General features: G+C 38.8%; 1 protein-coding gene across 7 annotated transcripts in view; it reads left to right on the forward strand.

The window, feature by feature from the left end:
- Positions 1 to 22879, forward strand: part of LOC100703578 (nuclear factor 7, ovary) — a 972198-nt gene that overhangs the window by 43064 nt on the left and 906255 nt on the right. For 2 of the 7 annotated variants that reach the window (XR_003219210.1, XM_005464121.3), the window contains exons 1-2: positions 22257 to 22399; positions 22501 to 22553. The exons of 3 other annotated variants lie outside the window; for them this stretch is intronic. Coding sequence is in view for 1 of the 4 variants with exons in the window: in XM_005464121.3 (XP_005464178.1) it covers positions 22518 to 22553 (36 nt within the window). In the remaining 3 variants the exon portion in view is untranslated. Of the gene's footprint in view, positions 1 to 22256; positions 22400 to 22500; positions 22554 to 22879 lie in introns of those variants that run through there. 2 more of the 7 variants (XM_025905774.1, XM_025905776.1) reach the window with 1 other exon arrangement.

The following is a 22879-nucleotide window of genomic DNA, read 5'->3' on the forward strand; positions in this document are numbered from 1 at the left end:
AATGATCTTTGTCCTGTGGCCGTCACCTCCCTGGTGATGAAGGCCATGGAGAAGATCATAAAACAGCACATCGTAGGATCAACTGACCCCTGATGGACCCACTCCAGTTTGCTTACCGTGCACGCAGAGGTGTCGATGATGCAAAAATCTTCATCTTGGACTCCATCCACAAACAAATTAAGCTCCTTGACTCCTCCGCCAGACTTCTATTTGCTGATTTCTCATCAGCGTTCAACACTGCAGCCTCAGATCCTGGCGACTAAACTTTCCTCCCGATTTCATCTGGATGATCAGCTGATCGTGTGGATATTGGACTTTTTGATCAACAGGACTCAGAAAGTTTGGGTCAACAACTCTCTTTCCGGTCTCTGTTCCACCTCCACTGGCTCCCCCCAGGGCTGTGTGCTCTCCCCCCTGCTCTTCATCCTCTACACTGATGACTGCAGATCCACACAGCTCAACTGTCACCTGGTTAAATACGCTGATGACACAGTTCTCCTGTCACTGCTGTCAGGCCCCCACAACACCACAGACCCGCTCTTCAGGAGTTTGTAGAGTGGTGTGACAGCTCCAAACTTGAACTGAACGTGAGAAAACCAAAGAGATGGTGGTGACTATTAAATTCAGTTCTTTTGAATTCTTTTGGCGGCAGAAAAAGACTGGACTCAGAGTGGTCAAAGCTCAAAAAAGGATCTTTATTTTACATTTCCGGAAATAGAGACCGAACACACGAAGACACAAGCTCAGGTCTGAAAGCAGTAGCAGCCAGCCTGGTTGTATAGTTCTGCTATACAACCAGGCTATATGTGACTGCTATGTGACTGCTACGTCACATATAGTTTCGATAAAAACTCTGGAGTGCACTCTGCTTAGTTTCACTTTCTGTCTGCACCTCCTGTGCTCTGCAAAAGCATGCAGTTTCCTGTCAGCCTGCGACCTAGTTTACACTCAAAGTTGGCCCTCTCTTAAACTGCAAGCAAATTATATTAAAAACAAGTAACAATAAGCACTAACAATATATTTATTTTGTGACAGCTTCCCCCTTTTCGTGTTTCCCCAAGAAACACGACATAATTCCTGATTTATCCCATTAAGTTTACTTTCATGTGAGAATAAGAGCTAGAATATAACAAAAGAAATCATATCAAAAATGAAACCTTTCAATTGCCCAACCCTTTAGGTCATTCGTCCCCTCAACAAGTTGTACATTTTCAATGTTCCCTTATTATTATGGCATAATTACTTGTATCCACAACAAATAAATCAAGCAAATAAATCAAGCCCTTATACAGCACCTCACGTTTACGCTGAGCTGTGAGCTGTTGTTCCTTCTGTTCCTATCATCCCCTTTTGACCCCAGAGTCACAATTTAACCCCACTTCTGACTTCCCTCAATGCTCACGGTAAAATCCAATCAGATATAATTAACTTTATCCTATTAAAAGGTCCTATATTACTCTTATTAATCTTTGGAAACAATCTCTATATGGTTTAACCCAGGGGTCGGCAACCCGCGGCTCCGGAGCCGCATGCGGCTCTTTAGTCCTTATAGTGCGGCTCCGCGTGGTTTGGGAAAATAAATTAGAAGTATTTAGCTGAAGTGCATTTTATTTGTGTTTAGTTCTTTTTTTTAAACTTGTAGTTCTAAATTGGAAGATTATTGTGATTTTGAAATATAAAAATAAAATTATATTTTATTATATTTTTCATTGCGTCACACTCGTGGAAGCCGGTGTACCCGCCGAAACTCCATGCATTTATCGAGACTTTCAACCCCAGATAGGCCAATTATGGATCTTCGGAGCCACATTATGTCGGCAGCTGTTCTCCACTGTGAACTATGTTAAAAATAAACACCGCTCCCGCCTCACAGATGACAGCTTACAGTCCTGCGTAAAGATGAAAGCCCCGATTTGCAGACGCTGTGAGCAGAGGTTCGGGACCAGAAGTCTCATTGTAAAAATATCACGGCAGACCCGACGATGTTTGCATGAACACGCTTTTCAGCATCTCTTTATTGACCACTTTTCACACACGGTTGCTGTACGCATAAAGCCGGCTGTAGCTTTTCAGCTCAGAGCCCGACATATACCAACAACAGCACCGCCTCAAGACTTTAAGGCGGCGAGGCGTGATTGCGGGTGCCGCTCAGGTGCGTCCGACTCCCATTCAGCAGCACTGCAGACCACGCCCCGCCACACACATTAACAAGGTAAAATAGATATTTAGGCAGAATTTTGCAAATATCTATTTTTTTTTTTTTTTAGCGGCATAGTGCTTTTTTTCCAATTACTTTTTAAAAGTCAGGTCAAGGCTCCAAAAGCCTTGACTTGAAAAGGGTGGCGGCTCACAACAGTTTTTGTTTGCTACATGGATCATTTTAGTTCAGCTGGGTGTCTTTCCTTTTGTTATATTTCTTTAAGAGTTCAAAATGTGTTAATTACATAAATAAAATGTAATTTTCTCTGTAGCACTTCATGGATTTCATAAGCAGCACACCTTAATTTCTCTGTGGATTCTTTTAAAAAGCAGTTAAAAACTTTTCTGTTCGAACAAGCCTTTTGTTGATCTACGTATTTTATATTCTTTACATTATTTACATTTGATCTTTTACATTGTGTATAATGTCTATTGATTGTATTGTTTATTTTAATCTTTGTGTACAGCGCTTTGTGACTGCCTGTCTGTGAAAAGCGCTTAATAAATAAACTTTACTTACTTACTTTAGTTGTTCACACTAAAGTAAGCACAAAGGTAAAAAGCAATATATACAGTATATACAATATCTTCATTTTAGATTTCAAAAAGTATTTGCGGCTCCCAGTGTTTTCTTTTGCGTGGAAACCGGGTCCAAGTGGCTCTTTGGGTGTTAAAGGTTGCTGACCCCTGGTTTAAACCGTTTCCTCTGTAAAACTTACTCCTGGTTTCTAAGCACACAACTCAGCTCCTTTTAGAAATCACACAAACTATTACTAAGGCTAATCCTCCCATTACTCTTCATTACTTTATGGTCACATTTAACCTCTGTCTAACAAGCTTTTAATCTTCTAAACAAACAAATTTTCTGGAACTGTGCGAGTCTCTGTGCTTCTTTTTGGTCCCCCTTTCTTTGGTTGGTTCCTGGATTCCCGCCAACCCTTCTGTGGTTTCGCTGTGGTTCTTGAATCTTCTCCTGTAAGGGATAAAAAAATAAAATAAAAAAGAAAACACCTCCCCCGGCTATGCCTCAATAATCTAATGTATTCATCAATTGTTCTTTTAATTATTCAAAGTTGGTTCAACTTATCATGTTCTGGGCTCTATCCTTTATATGTATTCAATCTTCAATTTTATTTATTTGTGTAAGCGACACTTTTGACAACCTTTAACACACTTAAAAAGCCGCTTTCATCGTCTTCCCTCCAGGCGTTTCCTGTTGCTCGCTCTCTTCCCCCTTATCTCTGGAACATCTCGAGCACGCCTGTTACTTTTTCAGGCACACATGCAGTTACAAGCTCAACCACATTTTGCCCTATATAGGTGTCTCACTCTCCATATGTTTCCTGTCGACTTATTCAGGGCATGCTTATCTTTAACACCTTCTGCATCACTACTTGCTAAGCAAAGACAAAGCAAAATGTGTTTCACCTCTAGCCTAGAAATAAATCTACGTAATATCTGTGTCCGTAAGCGTGCACACATTAACCTTTTACTGCACTCTAAGTCACCTTTCACAATTCACATCTCTTCATGAGCACTTTTTCAGTATGTGTATGAAAGTGTGCATTATAACCGCTTATTCTACTAAAAGATCAAAGAGAAAACAAACATTTTCAATCAATTAAGTTTAAGCATAAAAGCAATTACTTATGCGCAAGTTTTGCCATAGCTAAATTATCAAACACCCAGAAAGTCATAAAATGATCATAAAGCCCCTTATTTCAAATTATCTTGTTGAAGAATGAAAGAGAATTGATTAGAGAGAGCAACCTGAAAATGCTTCACCACATCTTTGGGAATTTAAGGAAAAATAATCATATTATTTCTCATAATTGCTCTTGCTCTTAACGAAGGTGGTCGCACATTTCTCCTCTCCTCCTCTCCCTTATCTTCCCTGCTTAGCCTCTTGTGTCCTTGTCTAGTCTCGTGTTTTTTCTATTACTTTCCCTGGAACACTCTCTCACAGTCTGTTCTCTAAAACCTAAAAGAGGAATTATGGATTTGATCAACTGGTCCCTGAATGCAATTGACACCCCTTTCTCAACGAGAAGTCTGGGCTCGGGTGAGCCTGAGTGCTGAAGATATCTACCTATTTGGAACCATGGTAACAGGGTTCTTGCTGATTGGCCCTGACTTATCGAAGAATTATGAAAGTGGAACCGGCTGTTCAAACCCCCACAAGGCTGCCCGCTGGGATTGAAACGATGGGACGAGGCGTGAGTTTCTCAAAATGGGCTCATTGAGTGCAGCACGGATAAGATCTTGGAGAAGCTTACGGCTGCCGTGAATACTCAGAACAACACCTCTGAGTGCAAACTGGATTACATCTGGAGGGGCTCGCTCGGAATAACACCTTTGAGCGCAAATTGGATCACATCTTGGAGAAGCTCACTGCGGTCGTGAGGTCTCAGAAATCGTCTCTTTGAGCACAAGAATGACAACATCATGGAGCGTAAGTTTGATAACATCAAGGAGAAGCTCGCGGCTCTCCAACGGGAGATTGAGAGACCAGAGTTGGACTGTTAGAACAGCTTTGAAATTCTCATGAGTTGTTCGCACTAAAGTAAAAACCACCATCACTCCATGCGGATACCACTTCAGCGCCAGCTGCGGTCTCTAGGCTGGAGCTGAACAACAACACCCTGATTACAGACTGTGTTTAGACTGTTCTTCCCTTTCTATGCAAGGCCACCTGGGTTTGCTGGAAGACTGTTTACTTAGCCTGGCAGGGCGAAGGACACTGTCTCAGCTGAACTCTGGACATACACACACACACACAGACATATATACACATGCAGACATACACTCATCCCCCCTTTCCAAACGCCTTCAACGCTTATTCCCCTCCGATGCTGACGGTGGATCATGGAGACCAGCGCATAGACTGCAGGCCCGGATGTACTGTCTACATCGGCTGTCTCTCACCCTTTACCCACCCCTGTTGCTTGTCATGTGTTTCTTTGGTGTATTAAGAGTTTTTTCATGTGCGATGTGCAGAGGTGTTTTTTTTCTGTTCTCAAACTGATCTCCCCCCAGCTCAGTCTGGGGGGAGTTATTTTTTTTCTCCTTATCTTTCCTCATGTGGTGCATTTTCCATTGTTATACCTCTCTGACCTGTCTTCCCCATATGATGTTTTTGTGTAATGTATGTACGGTCGGAGGGTAAGATGGCACCGCCATTGCGTGCAATAGGTCGGCAGCCTTAACATGAAATTTCCCCTTGTGGGACTAATAAAGGTATATCAAATCAAAGAACACCTCAGCGATTCTCCTCTCAAGTATATTTGCTCCGGGCCTGCAAACCTGTGTTAAGCAATAAAATCAGTTTAATTATCATGTTAAATCTTTTGAACTCCTGGCTCCACCCAGAGCCTGCATCCTCGTAACTGCCTAGAAACAAACCTGTGTGTTAACCTTAACTTCACATTTCGAACTCAGTTCCTTCTGCACTTATGATCCAATCTGTGTTATAACAAACAAAACTTGAGACAGAACAGTTATCAGTCATGTGCTTCATACAAAATTTCCATATTTTTTAATTTTATGTTGATCCTCTTAATGTAATGGTACATTTTTATTTTAATTTATCAGAGCTAACCAAAATAAATTTGCTTTCCTTACTTTGCTCCTGTCTCCCTCCACTACCAGCTAGTATCACATACTATTACCGATCGTGCTTTTTTTAATAATTAACTTTTTTAAATGGAAAAAAACCTTGGTCCCTTGGACCAGTGTTTGTTATTCCATGACTCTATTCTTAATGTGAAAAGTCTACCAATCCCCTATATAACTCCTAAGTATTGCTTTGGTTCTGACTATTTTCCTCTGTAAAATTTAATTGAATTCTACAGTGGCCTACTTTGGTTAATGGTAACCTGAGTAATATCAAAAGTTTTCTCCCCTTTAGCATTTGGCATTTTCCCAACAATATAATGTAATACCATAATCTAAACCCAGTCAATAAAACAGAATTTTCTCAAAGCAAACATCAGCAACCCAAAATTAGCCACCCCAGGGTTAAGTTTGCAGCGCCACCCTCTCATGGGAAACAACACTCTTCCCCTCTCGTCTCTCTTCTCCTCCTGCTCATAGCAAAGCAAAACATAGCAAAGCAAAGCATTCATCCTTCTCTTGCCGGCGTGGTGAATTGTTTGTCAACATTTACTCATCCTAACCTTGGTCCAGTCTTTGTCTCAGCGTCAAGTCAGTCAAAACTTTAGTCCACATCATCAGTCCATCACTGTTCAGTCACACATTCACTCACAAGCATTCACACGAGATATTGCTGATAGTCGAGACTCCCGCGCAAATAATCAGACTCTCCACCCTCAGCAACATGAGCTCATTCATTTGTTTTATTTTGTTTTGTTTTTTGTTTTTAGAAAAAGAGGCCTTCTCCTCAGCCCATTGTAATCTGGAAAAGCTCACCTTATATTTGTTCTCCCGAAAATTTTTACAGCGTTGTTAATTCAATCTTTCAGGCCTGCTTAGAACAAAAATGAGAAAAAGAGAGCTGATTATTAGCTCATCAAAGCACAAAACATCATCACCATAAGTGTGACACCTGACAGGTTTTCTCTAAGTGCAGTGTTACAAAAATAATGTGCCCAGTTATAGACATGTCCATGATTAGTAAAACTTGCTCTATTGAAATAAGAAAACAACCCAAACCTAACTGCCAGAATTAACCCATCACTAAAACAACAACCCCAAAAATCTTAATCACAGAAAAGTTTTGCTTACTAATCTAACAATATGGTGTGGGAATTAGAACTTTGGGGCCACAAAGGTTTTGCCCTACTCCTGCTTAACTAATACTTAGATAGTCTGAAATCAGACTTAAAATCACTCCCTCTGTTAATTTTCCCCGCATCATATTTCAGTTGTTGGCCTCTTATTCCACAGCGTCCTAAGAGTCTGAGGTCAAATGACATAATTTCACCTGCTAAATACACAGAAAATCTTGTTAAAAGTTTGCACAACAGTAATATTCCCCATTAAACACTTTCTAAACACGTTATAACAATGTGTCATCACTAAATTATAAATTTCTTTTCTAAATCTGGACTACTGGACAGAACTGACCACTTTATTTAATTATCCTGTATTTTACCATTATATATTTTACCAAGCAATTCTTGTCACAGTCACAGACATGTTTCCTTTCAGCCTCAGTCACACAGCCAGACAGGAAACTTCTGTTCTTCTTCTTTTTTTTCTTCGCCACACATTCAGCTAATTTCCATACTCACTCATCTCAGAAGAAGTTGGCTTGACAAGAGAAATGCATATTTAAAACATTACCACATTACTGAATTATTTTTTTTTCTTTCTAGAGTAATCAGTTCATTTGGTCAATCGGCACAAGAGCACTTCTACTTCACTATTCTAAAACTACTTTAAGCTTTTAATCACTGGTTTATCCTTTTTCCTTTTCACAAAAGTCACCCTATTGTCATGGAACTTCCCTGAGTTATTCCCTTATCTTCAAGCTTTAAGTGCGTTAAATCTACACCATTTAGCATTTATGTCATGTATTCACATTCATAAATGTAAGCATGTCTTCATTGTGTGTGTGTTTTGTATTCATATTAATATTGAGTGTAAGCTGATCTTCATTGCCTTGATGTGTTTTTATAACACAACTCATGCATCTTTGCGCTGAGCTGTGGATTCAAACTGTCTCACTTCTGATTCTCTCCAAAAATAATTTCACACATACAATTTGTATATGTGTCTTTTCTATTCGTTCATGTAATTGTTAGTTTATTTATTTCTTTATCTCTCTCTATTTTTTTTAATTTACCTTTCTGTTGTGATGCTCTGGACCGTTCTCAACGTTCACATGTTCAGTCTGAATTTTCAATCCAATTTCCCATATTCTGTCACTTAAACTCATCCAGCCTTCACCTCTCACTGGTCCTCGTCCCTGTTCTTACAGTGTCCTGTGTGGCCTCCCAGATCAACACAGGCCCAAATCAGCTGTTTCTTCTCTCCATTCCTTCTCTCTTGATCTTTTCAGTCTTTTCTTTGAGGTTAACTCCTAGCATGGCAAATATCACGTCCAGTGCTTCCACACAGTCTTGTCACTGGTCAAAGCGCATGTTCCGTCCACAATGGTATTCATACATGCTCCTGGACCCTTCAGTATTTTAGGTCAGTTGCACTGTCTTTTGCCTGCTGTTAATTCTTCAAGTACACGGTGCTGCTCTGTCTGTCTTCTGTCTTCATCAGGAGATTGACTGTCCTTTAAGCTTCTTCTCAGGATAAGGACAGAATGAGAGGTCAAGCTGTCAAATTTTAAGCCAAAGCCTGGCCTGTTTTCATCCCAATTCTGTTAATCTATCATATATATGTATATATATGCCGACTCAAAGAGAAGGGAGAGGCAGCAGCTTCCTGATAATCCAGGCTCTGCTTTTATTCAGGGACTCACAGCTGGGATGTTGAGGTTGGAGACAGTACATATTGGGACCTAGGTGTATTGACAAAGTCTGTGGGGAGGAAGAAAAAGTTATGGTCTGAATTATGGAGAATAGAGTTATTTGAAAGTAATATGAATAAAAATATATAGCAGACAGATGTAGCAGACAACCAGGATTTAATGAAACTTTATATTTGTCAGTAAGATTAAAAAGTCATTTAAAAAAATATTGAAAGTATTGAAATATTATTATTATTATTATTATTATTATTATTATTAATAATAATAATAATAATAATAATAATGATAATAATGATAAAAGAAAATGTAAAAAATGTGGGACCTGATTCCAAGCCTTTTTGGCCATTTGTAACAGATTTGGGTTGAAAAGAAAACCACTCTGAATAGGTTATTTTTGTAAACCATGCAGTGCTTGGTTTGTTTTATAATTTGGAAGAAAAGGGCATTTTAATCCAAATTTAAACATTCAATTCATTTCTTTTGTGCTTTTCAAAAACATACAAGGATTACGGTATACTTAAAAAGTGTTTTTCTTTTTGTTTAATTTTAAAATATTTTTTCATAAAAATATATATTTACATAATATAAAATGAAAGACAAAATATTTTGCTAACAGATCAGTTGAAGACGTCATTGCTACAATGGTGGGCGTTACACTAGGCTGCCCTTTGTTGAGTTTACCTCTACTTCTAATAAGATACAGACTAATAGTAAATCTGCTGGACTTCCTTCTACAACGTGCCGCTAGATCAGAGACTTTCTCTCAGACCGTGTACAGAAAGTTAGCGTGGGACCTCATCTTTCCTCTGCCCTTAGCCTTAAAACCGACTCTCCACAAGGCTGTGTAGTAAGTTCCCTACTGTATACCCTGTACACACATGACTGTCTTTCTTCCCACTATACAACTGTGTGTGGTTCTCCAGCTGCACCACGGCACAAAAAAAGGCACTTCAGAGGTTCATGAATGTGTCCCGAAAAATCACTGGACAGCCTCTTCCTTCCCTGAATGACCTGCACAACACTGGCTGTCTCAAGAGGGCATGCAGCATCCTACGGGACTGTACACACTCAGGACACCGGGTGATTAAGCTGCTGCCATCTGGCAGGAGACACAGGCTGCTGAGGTTGCAGACAAACAGATTAAAGGACAGCTTTTACAAGAGGGCAATAGCCCTATTTTTTTTTGGGGGGGGGGCAATAATAACAACAACAATAGTAATAATAATAACAATAATTATAATAATTATAACAATGTGCCATAAAAACACACACATTTCTTTTATTTAATAAGTCATTCATTTGCTTATACATTTGTTGCACCTTAAAAAAATCACCTTTAAGTTAAGTTACTGTGCTGTGTTGTGTTGTGTTGTGTTGCGTTTTATTTGTCTTGTGTTGTGCACACTGCCAATGCTGGACAGTTTCCAATTTTGTTGCACTATTGTACTAGGTACGACTGTGCAATGGCAATAATGAGTTATCTTGTCTTCTCTTATTCACTGTTCAGTTATCCTCCTGCTGTACATAAAAGGAAATACAAGAAAAAAAAATTAATTTTATGTGAAAAAAATATTATGAAACATTACAGGTGTAGACATATGTGACTTTAGAATAATTGAATCAAAATTGTCTGTTTTTAAATACCAATAATTAAATTGTTAATTGTGTCTGTATCTGTGTGTAATTTGTCATTATGAACAACTAAAGAAATTGTGATATTTTCACCCAAATGCAAGATTCTCAAATAGATTTGAGAAACAGTTTAAAACATTTATATTCACGTGGGTGTTTCAAATCAACATCTGTTTCTTTGAAGAGGCCCCCAATACTTGGCATCCTGCCTTTGCTTCAAAAACAAAAACTACTGTTCAATCAATCAATCAATCAATCAATCAATCACTCAAACCTTTATTTGTCACATGCGATGTTTATACCTGCAGTGAATTTGGACCAACCATACATACATTGCAAAGACTTGATGTAGGAAGACAGGTTGGAGACAGGTAGTAATTTGGAAAAAAAAAAACCCCACAATGAAATGTACAATGGGCAAGAGGAGGAGGGAAAAAAAGAGACCTCTATTCATGCTGGGCTCCTTATGGGAGATCAGCATGAGAACAGAAAACAAACAAAAAAAATCTCCTCTACGCAGAGAACACACACTCACATCACATCACCATAAACCACATGACAAGCAACTGAGGTGGGCAGGGGGGGGAAGGTGAGCTGAAGTAGCCACGGCCATCCAGCCAAGCGCTATTAATCCAGCACTGGGACTTAGACCCACCGTCTGACTTCGGCCTTGGAGATAAGCGTTTGAAGGTGTTTGGAACAATCTAAAGGGTGTCAATTGCAATCAGGGATCAGTTGATCAAATGTTAGTGTGTACATGTACCTGGCTGCTTTCACAGCCAAACATAAACACGCAGCTTGACTGAGGCGTCTTTTCATAAGAGAGCCGAAAAGGACAAACACCTGGAGTAAAGAGAAGGAGATGCATAAAGTGACATTTAGTGCAAAAGAGACTTTGGAGATGGTCATGTGGCCAGTGTCTCAGCGAGTTGCAGGACTCAGTTGAAGAAGGTGTGAGCTTTGATGAAGAGTCTGACAAAGATTGCTCGGTGCAGTATTCCACATCTGTGATTGTCTCTGTAACTCTGAAATTGGATAGGACTCTGAGAGTATCCTGGCCATTCTAACAGTGAGTGGACATCGAAGAATGGGCTAGTCTGGTCTCTATCTCATGCCGAGATGCTTGATTGGAGGGCCCATAAGATATAGCTCATCAGAAACGGATTTGATACAACAGAAGAGGTTCCAGAGGATCAGAGTGAATCTGGACTGGAACAGAGGAAAGCTGTCATTCTCACTCACAGGATATTTCCATACATTCTCCTTATGGATGATGTGAAGCAGTGGCGGAGCGAGGGGGTGGCTTACTGGGCTTAAGCCCGGGTTGTTTTTTCAGAAGCCCGGGGTCTTTTGGAGTGTAATTTTTTCGAAATTAGATGCCTGGCTGACAACTGTATAAAACAAAAAACTACACACAATATTCGAAGCACATAGTGCACACTGTGGGAATTTACGACTGTGCGTAAATCCCCCCTAATATTGGTATGATCCGAGCTCAGACACTGAGCGACTGAGCGAGGGGGCGGGGGGAGCTTGAAAATCCTCAACAAATTAAAAAAACGCAACAAATTAAAAATCCGCAACAAATTAAAAATCCGCAACAAATTAAAAATCCACAGCAAATTTAAAAAACGGCAACAAATTAAAAATCCGCAACATATTAAAAAAACGCAACAAATTAAAAATCCGCAACAAATTAAAAAAAACGCAACAAATTAAAAATCCGCAACAAATTAAAAATTCGCAACAAATTAAAAAATCTTGACGGAAAGGGATTGTCTGAAATACCGGAAGTGACACAACGAATAGCCTAATAGGGCTTTTGGAGAGTGATGTCACGAGAGGGGGCGTGGCCAGGATTTTTGGTTGAGGCGCCATGTTTCGGGCGCTAGCGAAAGAGGAGTGAAAGTACACGGATAACACCAGCTATGGTTCGTACTTGCTGTGCGGTCGGTTGTAAAGTTAGATTGCACGACCGGCAAGGGAATAAGGTTGAAAATGGTTTATCTTTTCATTCTTTCCCCACCTGGAAGCAACATGAGGCAGCTCATGTATCGGATGTTACTAAAAGAAGGCGTCTAGCCTGGATAGCAGCTGTGAGACGAGCTGATATCCAGTTCTCTTCCATCTCCAAATATCTGTTGGTGTGCTCCAGACAGTTTCATTCCGGTAAGTTATAGATATGTTCATATCACTCTTTATCTGGTCTTTAAGTCTGACGTCACTAGCAGTGTCTGGGCTGAAACTCCGCTGCAGGTCCATAAATCACACGATCACTGTGGCATCACTGAGAGTTGAAAAACTATCTAAAGTCTTTCATCTGTAATAAAATGATCAGCGTTCTGCTCTACCATGTGTAACAATTGAGTTTATCATCCAGGCATCCATGAAAACGAAATTAGCAGGAAGTTAGCTCCCTAGATTCCATCTAAATACAATATAGCATGTCCTAACTGCGGGATTTTGGAAACAAATTCAAATGTACAGCTCTGCTGTCACTTCCAACATAAATGAAGACAGAAAACTAAACAGCAGTGACGTTTGTAGGGTTACTGAAGTTTGGCTAGCTGGTATATAACGATGTGCTACGTGACCGCTAGCGACACAGCTATGTGAGCATAATATAAACACTCTAACTTTTTTCCACTTGATAAAAGTTATCGTGAGGATTCTCGGTGGTCAGGAACAAATATAATCTCATGGCAGGATGCTGTAAACGGACCAAACTTCAGCCAGGAGAACAACTGAGATAATCCATCCACAAGGATGAATAGGATTAGTCATTCATATACTGCTGCATGGGCTGGGCTGTAGCTACATCGTAAGGTCTTAAAACCTGAGCTTTCAAATGATTAGTGGTGATAAAAGCCGAGGGAGGTCAACAGTGATCACTGACTGTTTTTAGGAGCTTTTTGAGATTAAATAGAAGACAATACAAAACATTAAACATGTTAACAACATAAAACCCATATTAAAAGCAGACTACTTTAGGTCCGGAAGTAGGATTCGTCACGCCATCACTTAAAGACCAGATAACCTATTAGTTTTCTTTTCAATGCACTCTGAGGTCATAGCAAATTAGAAAAAAAAAAACATCCTAATGAGTGATTTTGCAGAACTACATTCTATTTATAGAGTTTCTAATTATCTGGCATTATTGCAGCAAACCAGCCAATGAAATGGATGAAACATCGTGACTGGGTTCCAGCGTTACACAAGGGACCTGCTTCAAACATACCACCATGCCAATCAGATTACTTCTTCCATGTGAGGGTGAAGAGGCTTCTGGATAAGATAGTGAAGGTTTGCTGCTGTTTTGGTGAACAGTGTGGTAGTAAAACCAGGGAAAAATGAAACTTGCTCCTGTGAAATATTCTTAAGTCTTGTGCTGTATAAATAGCGGTAATTTTTCAGAAGATAAATTGAAGTAATTGATAGAAATTAAGTAGTGTTAGTAGTGGGTGATATCGTGTAAATGCTGTCATGATTTTGTGTAAACATTCTGTCTTTTATAAACTATAAATGACATGGATTCTACATTGTAACTGATGTGATGTTCTATAAAGTGATTTTAATAAAAAAAAAAAGAGGCAAAAATTAGTTTGTTTCTTTATTGAACTTTTGAACAGTGGTACTCAGTATATATTCAGTAAATGCAAATTATTTACATGGCAGTGCACTTCAGGCATAAATCTAGACCCCTATATAAAACATTATGGGTCATTCCCACAACCCACAGCTTTACTGTGCTCCAGCAAAGTATCCAATAGCAGTTACAACTCCTCCACAGTAGCAGCTGGGATTTTTCTTTTTTGAGGACGGCTCCTTTTACCTTTCAATACGGATGGTCTGTTTATGTTTTGATCAAGAGCCTTTTTTTGGGCAGCTGAAGAGGAGAAGTCTATCTTATGGCCAACCTCTGGCTGTATCTTGGTCACATAACCCAGCAAAACCCAGTATGCAGGTTCATCTGTAACAGTCCTTGTGCCACAGATCTGCACTGTTGCTTCTACATTAAACAGAAGAGCAGTGACATGGATGCAGGTCTCCACGACTCAGGCCATACAGGTGCAGTGGGCGGCTTCAACCTTCCCTGTGATGCTCACAATGACCCATGGCTGCAATGCTGGTTCATTCAGTCTTTGAGAGTGCAGGACCTGAAACATACAAAGTTAATTTAAAGACAAGGACTTTAATGAGACAAGGCCAACATAAATGTGTTTTACCTAATTTCAAATCCATTTATCATAAATGTAACAAAGTGTTTAGAAAGTTAGCACATACATGTAATTTTCCATTTTTTTATGTATCCATCTATAGAACGCTACATGTTATATTCCAAATCTGCCTGTTCTCTTTCAGAAACCTGCCTTCAGAAAATGAAACTAAAGTATGTAATGCAAGGATGCAATCACTTTCAAGATGGAGAAAGCATAAAGTTTGACTTTAGGTGACAATTATGGACACGTAATATGATAAGGAGATTCTGCAGGTCATTAATCAATGTATTATAGTAATAAATGTATTTTTTGTGACACAGGACACAAACATGGAAGCAAGATATGTAATTAGGATTATTTCTAATAAATATGAATAAATAATTGCAATTTCTTTAACCACTGAGAATAACTAAATCTTTCAGGACAATGTCACATCAATGCACTGAACTCACTATGGCTACGTTCACACTGCAGGTCTTAATGCTCAATTCCAATTTTTTTTATTTAAATCTGATTTTTTGTCTGCTTGTTCACACTACAAATAAAATGTGACAGCAAACGCACTCCTTTGTGAACCCTCAAAGTGGCCCGCATACGCAAAAGCAGACGTCACACACAACACGCTCTGTTTAGATCCAGACCAAACAGTATTGTTTGACTGATGGCCCTTAATATAAAGACTTGTTTCAGACTTTGCTTTAAGTTATTCTGTTATTTACATAATAATGTAAATAACCTAATAATTATCCTTATTGCCGTTTTAGAGAGGAGCGGTGCTTCAAAGGATAGTTGCAGATTTCTGTCAGAATCTGCAGATTATACAGTATAAATAAAATGTACACGTCTTCCCAACAGTTTCACTAACATCTGCACGGGATGGACACGAAGCGCTCATGTGTTCTCAATGTCTTCTCGGACGCTTTTCCAGCGCTGATAATTGGCATATGTTTTGTGTCAGTGACATAAAAGACGGATTTAATGCAACATGACCATCAAACAGCAGTCGCTTTCTAAAACATCAGATATGTATCGGATTCAGTACCACATACGAAAGTGACCCAGATCGGATTTGAAAATATCGGATTTGTGCTGTTTTTACACTGTCATATGATTGGATATGGGTCGCATACGGTCAAAAAAGTCCGATTTTATGCGCTTTCACCTGCAGTGTGCACGTAGCCAGAGCCTCCACATGTTCTCACTGTAATTTGTCCCTCATGAATGAATTTATGATTGCACTAATTTGAATGTTCGGGGGAAAATCAAACGCATTTTACTCACAGTACCCTACAAACGTCACTGCTGTTTAGTTTTCTGTCTTCATTTATAATCGTTGTGTCACTTCCGGTATTTCAGACAATCCCTTTCCGTCAAGGATTTTTAATTTGTTGCGGTTTTTTAATTTGTTGTGGATTTTTTAATTTGTTGTGGTTTTTTAATTTGTTGTGGATTTTTAATTTGTTGCGGTTTTTTAATTTGTTGTGGATTTTTAATTTGTTGCCGTTTTTTAATTTGTTGCGCTTTGCACTTCCCAGCCACCGTAGTCTTAGCTTACGTGTGTTTATTTCATATTTTCAGTTGTTACTGTTAGGGTTCAATGTTGAGAGAAGAATCCATAAATAACCACAGATCCGGTCCAGTGTGGAATTAGACGGCATTTTAATGAATTACACATGTGTGAGTTCAACAACCCAATCAGTGTTGAACTGTCTTTATCATATTCAGACAACTGTTTTATAGGGTTAAGATAGTACAGCCCCTTTTCTGTTACTAGGCAGATTTAAACAAAGCATACGTCACTCCAAAACCACAATGACTTTTAACACAGAACATCATCTTCGTGTCGACGGCTGATGCTTCCTGTCTCCATCCTGCCCAGGCTTATCTTCCTGGACATCAGGTGCACTTCCTGTACAAAATGTCACTCATACAGGCACAACCCCGCAGTTAGACTCATTTAGGTAAGAGTTTATATCTGTGTGTGTGTGCACGTGCGAGGGCGCGTGCATGCTGTGTACTGCACAGCTAAACTATGAGTGACTTTTGGCCTAAATGTCACACTCGAATGATGATCTCAGATCTGTCAATATGTTTGCTCCTCCTAATATAGTCTAAAAGCCACCCCAAGCAAAACAATTTGAACTTTCCCCTATCAGTGATCCCTCTAACTAAGTGTGTGTGTTAATCAACGATACATGCATAATAACACCCTGCTCTTTGGCTTGCACTCACTCTGCTTTCGGTTTCACTTCTGCAAAACCTGCAACTTCAAAGACATAACTTCCTGTCTCATTTTGAAGTTACTCTACGTGGGGCCTTTTCTTTCACCATACAGTCTGCATACAAACATTTAAGATTATAAATTCAACTCCACAGCTTAAAGTGGTTCTTCTTGGACCTGCAATAAAGACTAATATAATACCAATATATTTGAACATCTAACTGCATCTGTGAAAGCAACATCACCCTCAATCATGAAATGGTAATGATGATTATAAAAGTAGCAGCAAATAATAGCAGGAAAATATTTCTATTCCTGACATTACCCTCCATGGCTAAATAAATCAGTTTCAGTAACGTACTGATATACAACAATGGACATAAGGGGCTTCTTTCAAAGAAAAAACTAGTAGACGTTATTTTATATATTATGCTTTGTATGTTGTTCAGTATATTTCTATGCAAAACAAGAGGAATTTCAATACACAGCAGTTTATTCACAGTTTAAACCAGATATTTACATACACTTTATGGAAAACACAAGAACATTTTTTTACTGTACAACATCAATTTAGAGTAAACTTGTTTTGTTTTGGATAAATAAATATTGAAATATCTTTTGAATTAGTTAAATGTCAGAATAAAGAGAGACAGAGCTGTCTATTTTTATCACTTACATCAAATTTAGGAGTACATAAGTTTATTGTTAATTAATAAGAAAACTCCAGACGATTCCATTCTGAGCTGAAGAAGCTTCTGATAGGTTAGTAGAGTCCATGTGAGTAAACTGGTGGCACACCTGTGTATGCATATAAGGCAAAACACAGAGCCTGTTTCTTTGACATGGGAAAATCAAGAGATGTCAACCAAAACACCAGGAAAAGAATCGTGGAGCTCCATAAGTGTGGCTCAATTTTGAATACAATTTGGTGCCATTTGCAATTAAGAAATACAGATAGTTTCTCTCTTTACTCTTAAAGTTAGCAAATATGTTTTTTATATTTATCAGTCTAAAAAAATAAACATTTAGTCTGATTTGATGTTACAATTAAAAAAGTGTTCGTGTTTTTATCTGAAGAGTATGTAAATATCTGGTTTCAACTGTATATTTGATGATGTTGGTGTTTGGCTTGATTGTCAGCACAAAGAGGGAGAGAGAGGAACAGAGAGGGAGAGAGGAACAGAGAGGGAGAGAGAGGAACAGAGAGAGAGAGGAACAGAGAGGGAGAGAGGAACAGAGAGAGAGAGAGAGGAACAGAGAGGGAGAGAGAGGAACAGAGAGAGAGAGAGGAACAGAGAGGGAGAGAGAGGAGCAGAGAGGGAGAGAGAGGAACAGAGAGAGAGAGAGGAACAGAGAGGGAGAGAGAGGAGCAGAGAGGGAGAGAGAGGAACAGAGAGAGAGAGAGGAACAGAGAGGGAGAGAGAGGAACAGAGAGAGAGAGGAACAGAGAGGGAGAGAGAGGAACAGAGAGAGAGAGGAACAGAGAGAGAGAGGAACAGAGAGAGAGAGAGAGGAACAGAGAGGGAGAGAGAGGAGCAGAGAGGGAGAGAGAGGAGCAGAGAGGGAGATGGAGAATGAGGACAGAACAGAGATGGAACAAGAGCAGGTGAGACAGACATGTTAGTTAAATGGTTGTTTACCAAAAGTATCACCGTATCATAGGTACTCATGTATCTCGTACCTAGTGTTTCTTTTTAGGTTTGTTATTTTTCAAATTCTATATTTATTAAGTTATGCAGGCTTGTTTGCACAACAAGGCTAAATAATTATATAAACTTTTCTAAATAGTGGACTTTGGTAGAATTAAAAAATAAGTGTAGTGCAGGTCTATGATGGTTTTTAGTGCTACTATCATCTAGTTCTGATTCTGGTTCTGTCTTGGTTAAGTCCTACCCATATGGAAAAGATATATATAAATCTTATAAAGTTTGTATCTGTCTTGTGTGTAACTTGTGTGAAAAGCATACAAGAGTGAAAACAGATATAAGATCCCTAGAAAAATTATATAAATGAAACTTGTATGTTTTGGATACTTACTAAAACAATATATGAAAGTAATGAGAAAGTGGCCACTTTCAAGAGTAAATCATAGAAGTTTTTACTATTTCTTTTCCATATGGGTAAGTAGTCCTGATTTTGAACTGTTGTAGTCCTGTTTTAATTCTGGATCAGTTCTGGGTCTGGTTGAATTGGGGTTTAGTCCTCGTGTCTTGATACAGCCGTGATCTTGTTCTGCCTTGCTGCTTAATTAAAAAAAACTAGTTTAAGGTGATATTTATTTTTTCCTATATGAAGTCATTCTTTTTTGAACAAAACTCAGAACAGAGCCTACTAATCTTTTAGTCATTTCTACCCCCCCCCCCCACACACACACACACACAAATGTATAGAGGAGGCAGACATAGCAAATGTCTGCCTCCGCCTCTGATGTGAAGAGATCACCAGTGAAGGTGTCAGTGGAGCAGATCACTTCAGGATAATTACATATCTAATGTTGTTTCCTGTCAGTGGACCTAGTTTTATGTCTTGATGCCTGGTCAATCATCCAGTTAAGGGAATCCCAAAGAGTTGCTTCTGTTCACCTGAATGTAACGTTTTCAGTAGGGGAAATATTACGTCACTCATCCAAACTGACCCCAAAACGTTGATTCTGTTCAGGTGAACATTTTTGGACTGCAGTTTTAAGTTTTGGATAAAAAAAAAAATAATAATAATCAATATTACTTTTTGAGTTATAGTAAAAAAAAAAAAAAAGTCAGTGGCGAGTGACCTAGCTAAGATTCTGTGGGACTTCCAGATAGAGACAGACAAAATGACTAACCAACCGGACATAGTGGTGGCAGACAAACTGAAGAAGAAGAAGAAGATGGCCGTAGTGATAGACATAGCGATACTGAATGACAGCAACATCAGGAAGAAGGAACCCGAGAAGCTTGAGAAATACCAAGGACTCTTAGAAGAGCTGGAGAAGAGAGAAATACCAAGGGCTCAGAGAAGAGCTCACAAAGATGTGGAGGGTGATGGTAACTGTGGTCCCAGTAAAGTGCACAATATTTATTATATAACACTGTCAAATTCTAGATGGGGGTCCCCAAGCTAAAATCCACTACCTCCATCATCCAATCTGGGGTCATTTTAAATTAATCAACAAAAACATTTTCTTTCATTTCTATTTAACATTTAATTAACCTTTCATATTTTTCTCTTGTAACTACTGACCAGTTATTCATATGCCCATTGAATGGTGGGAATCTGCTGAACAAAAAAGTGCAATCCAGTTCAAGTACTAATATTAAACAGAAAACAATTTAACAATGATTTACGCAATAATCTAAACCATATTTACTGCACATAAAACGAATATTAAGGTACCTGTATGGGCTCAAAATGTGGTCATAAATATTTTGTACTCAAAATACCAAACATATTTCCAGGATGAGCTCTAGAAATTTTCTTTAGGCTCCTTTTGTTTGTGTTTCTTTTGTCTGTTTATTTATTAATTTATATTACTGTTATTTCAGTTATTACAGTATATGTGTTGAATGACCATGTCTAAGCTGACAGGCAGGAAAAAAGAAATTTAAAAAGCATGCTGTATCACAAACTGTTGCATCCATAAGAAGAAATGCACAAAGAAATCAACAAAAAAACAAAACAACACCTGCAGCAGAAAAATATGGAGAAGCCCAGCCACACAAATCAACAAGCTTCTTTTGGTGTGTGTGAGAGAAAGTGAGCGAGTGCCATTGTATGTGTCCTCAGACAACTTTGTTTACTAATTATCAGATTTGTTGTGAAAATATAGAAACCAAGAAAATGTTAAGCAAAAATGTTTATCCCTGATTGTATTTGATAGTTTTTGTATCTTCTCTGTTCACTGTAAAATTACAGACATATATTGTATTAAAAATACAATTAATATATGTGACGTTGGACCCTGTACACACGTACAAAACACGGACGTGGTGACAGCACTTCTTTATTTACACATTTGGTTTTACTGTGTTTTTTTTCACTGGGACACAGACACACCCGCTCCGCTGTCACGTCTGCTCTCTCCCCCTCCGACTGTCACTGTGAACATATAAAGAGTCACAATCACATTCGCATCCCAGCACATCTGTTCCCCCTGCCCCTGCACCGCCCCGGGAGCTCACTGCGTCACCCCTCCTCTGCAGCCGGCCAGAGACCACACCCACGCCACAATATATAATTCAATTTTACAGATATTACATTTTTTTTCCATGAAGTTTATGTCCCACTGAAAATATAAAAATGTTTTTCTAGAAAGAAAATGCTAAGGATTCCAAATTATAGAGTTGTCATAGCTGTAGTGTTTCATCATGTTTGCTAGCTTTCAAATACTTTGTTTATTGTCACCATCAACTTTGATCTTCACACTGGGAGGCTTTGCAGGGACCAATAGTAATAAAATTATTATAATTATTTCGAGTATTAATATTATTTATGAAGTAATTGATAAATTATTGTTAACTTAAAAATAAAATGAAAAAAATGATTAGTGTTGATTTTAACATCCACGTAGATACTAAAGCGACAGCCTCAACATGGCATTTAACCTGTTAATAATAAACTCTGCTGGCTTCTCTCACAATGAAAAGAATCCACCTAACACTTTAACCACAGGCCGTTTCTCAGTAGGTGTACTTCTGTCTACTTGTGACGTCGGTCACCTGCACTGTTCCAATGATTGTAAATTAAAGTATGCTCAGAATGCCCGCATGTATTATTGTTCCACCTGTTAAATAAAGCAAGCATTGGTCGTGACTTGTGTGTGTGCTTGGTTCAGCCAAGCATATCAGAATGCCTTTTGTTCAAAACTCATTTTTTGGATATGTCTGAGCCTGACGTCAGAAACCCCCTCTAGGCTTCGTCTCTCAGTGGAAGTGAAACATCAGATATAATTCATCTAGATGATTTCCAACTTGTTTTTTATTTTTGTGTTTTATTTGTTACTGAGCAAATCTTTTTGCCTGAGACTGAAGTTAAGTGTTATAACTGGACCATTTTATTTAACTATTGTGTCTCACTGAAGGGCTGTCAGTATATTTGGAAAATAATCTAATATTTTAATCCAGTAGGAAAGCACGAGCATTTTCACTGAGAACAGAAATATCTATTCAATGCAATTTTAATTATCCAGCACCAAATCAAAACAACAGTCACCTCAAGGCACTTTAAATTTTAAGGTAGACCCTACAATCAAACATAAAGAAAAAATAATACATACAGAGAAATATGTATTATTTCAAGGGTCCTACAGGCTGAATGACAACTTGAGATAGAGAGTCCACTATTGTGCGTTAATGTGAGACTCCTAGTAGTAGCTGCTGCAGAATAAACACTACACAAGAGAATGACACTTTATTTTTGAGCTTCGTGTAAGTTTGCATGTTCTAACTTGTCTTAGCAGATGTTAGTTAAACGTCTAAGCTCTGGAATGAAGCACAACCACATTGTGGGTGAAGCAACAGCATCTATAAGAGACAGTCGAATGAAACTCCACCCTGTTGTTGTTCCACAGTCCAGAGAGACGCACAGACAATCAGACTGAGTTCAGAGCAAACTAGCAGCTTCCTCTGAGTGATTCCAGCTACAGGAGAGAAAAATGGAAAACTCCAACACTGCTGCTTCAAGCTGCTGACGCTCCACACACTGAATGTGAGTTTGAGCAAAAACACGACTCAAAGGAAGTTTCAGTGAAGGTCGTAGAGGAGGGAGGGGAGCCAGGACTGACTGTACTGCCTGTCTGCTGTTTTCAGCTTCACTCACAGACTCAATGGCTTCCAGATCAGAGGAGGATCTCTGCTGTCAGGTATGTCGGGAGGTCTATCATCAGGGTTCTAGACTGACTTTCTGCCATGGTTGCACTGGCGCGCCTAAGTTTTTCTCTTAGGTGCACTAGCACAAAAGTTAGGTGCACCCAAATTTGTCAACTGCATCACTTAACACCACAGCATTACATGTTCACTATTTAAAACAAATGCTGTCCATACAGACAATATTGATTTGTAAATGATTAACTATCAATCTTGTCAGAACAAAGTTCTTTATTTGGAGCACATTTCTACAAGAAAGACAAGCTACCGTATTTTTTGGATCATAAGGCACACCGGATTCTAAGGCACATTAAGCAAAACC

Source organism: Oreochromis niloticus, linkage group LG3 (assembly GCF_001858045.2).
Source record: "Oreochromis niloticus isolate F11D_XX linkage group LG3, O_niloticus_UMD_NMBU, whole genome shotgun sequence".
NCBI lineage: Eukaryota > Metazoa > Chordata > Actinopteri > Cichliformes > Cichlidae > Oreochromis > Oreochromis niloticus.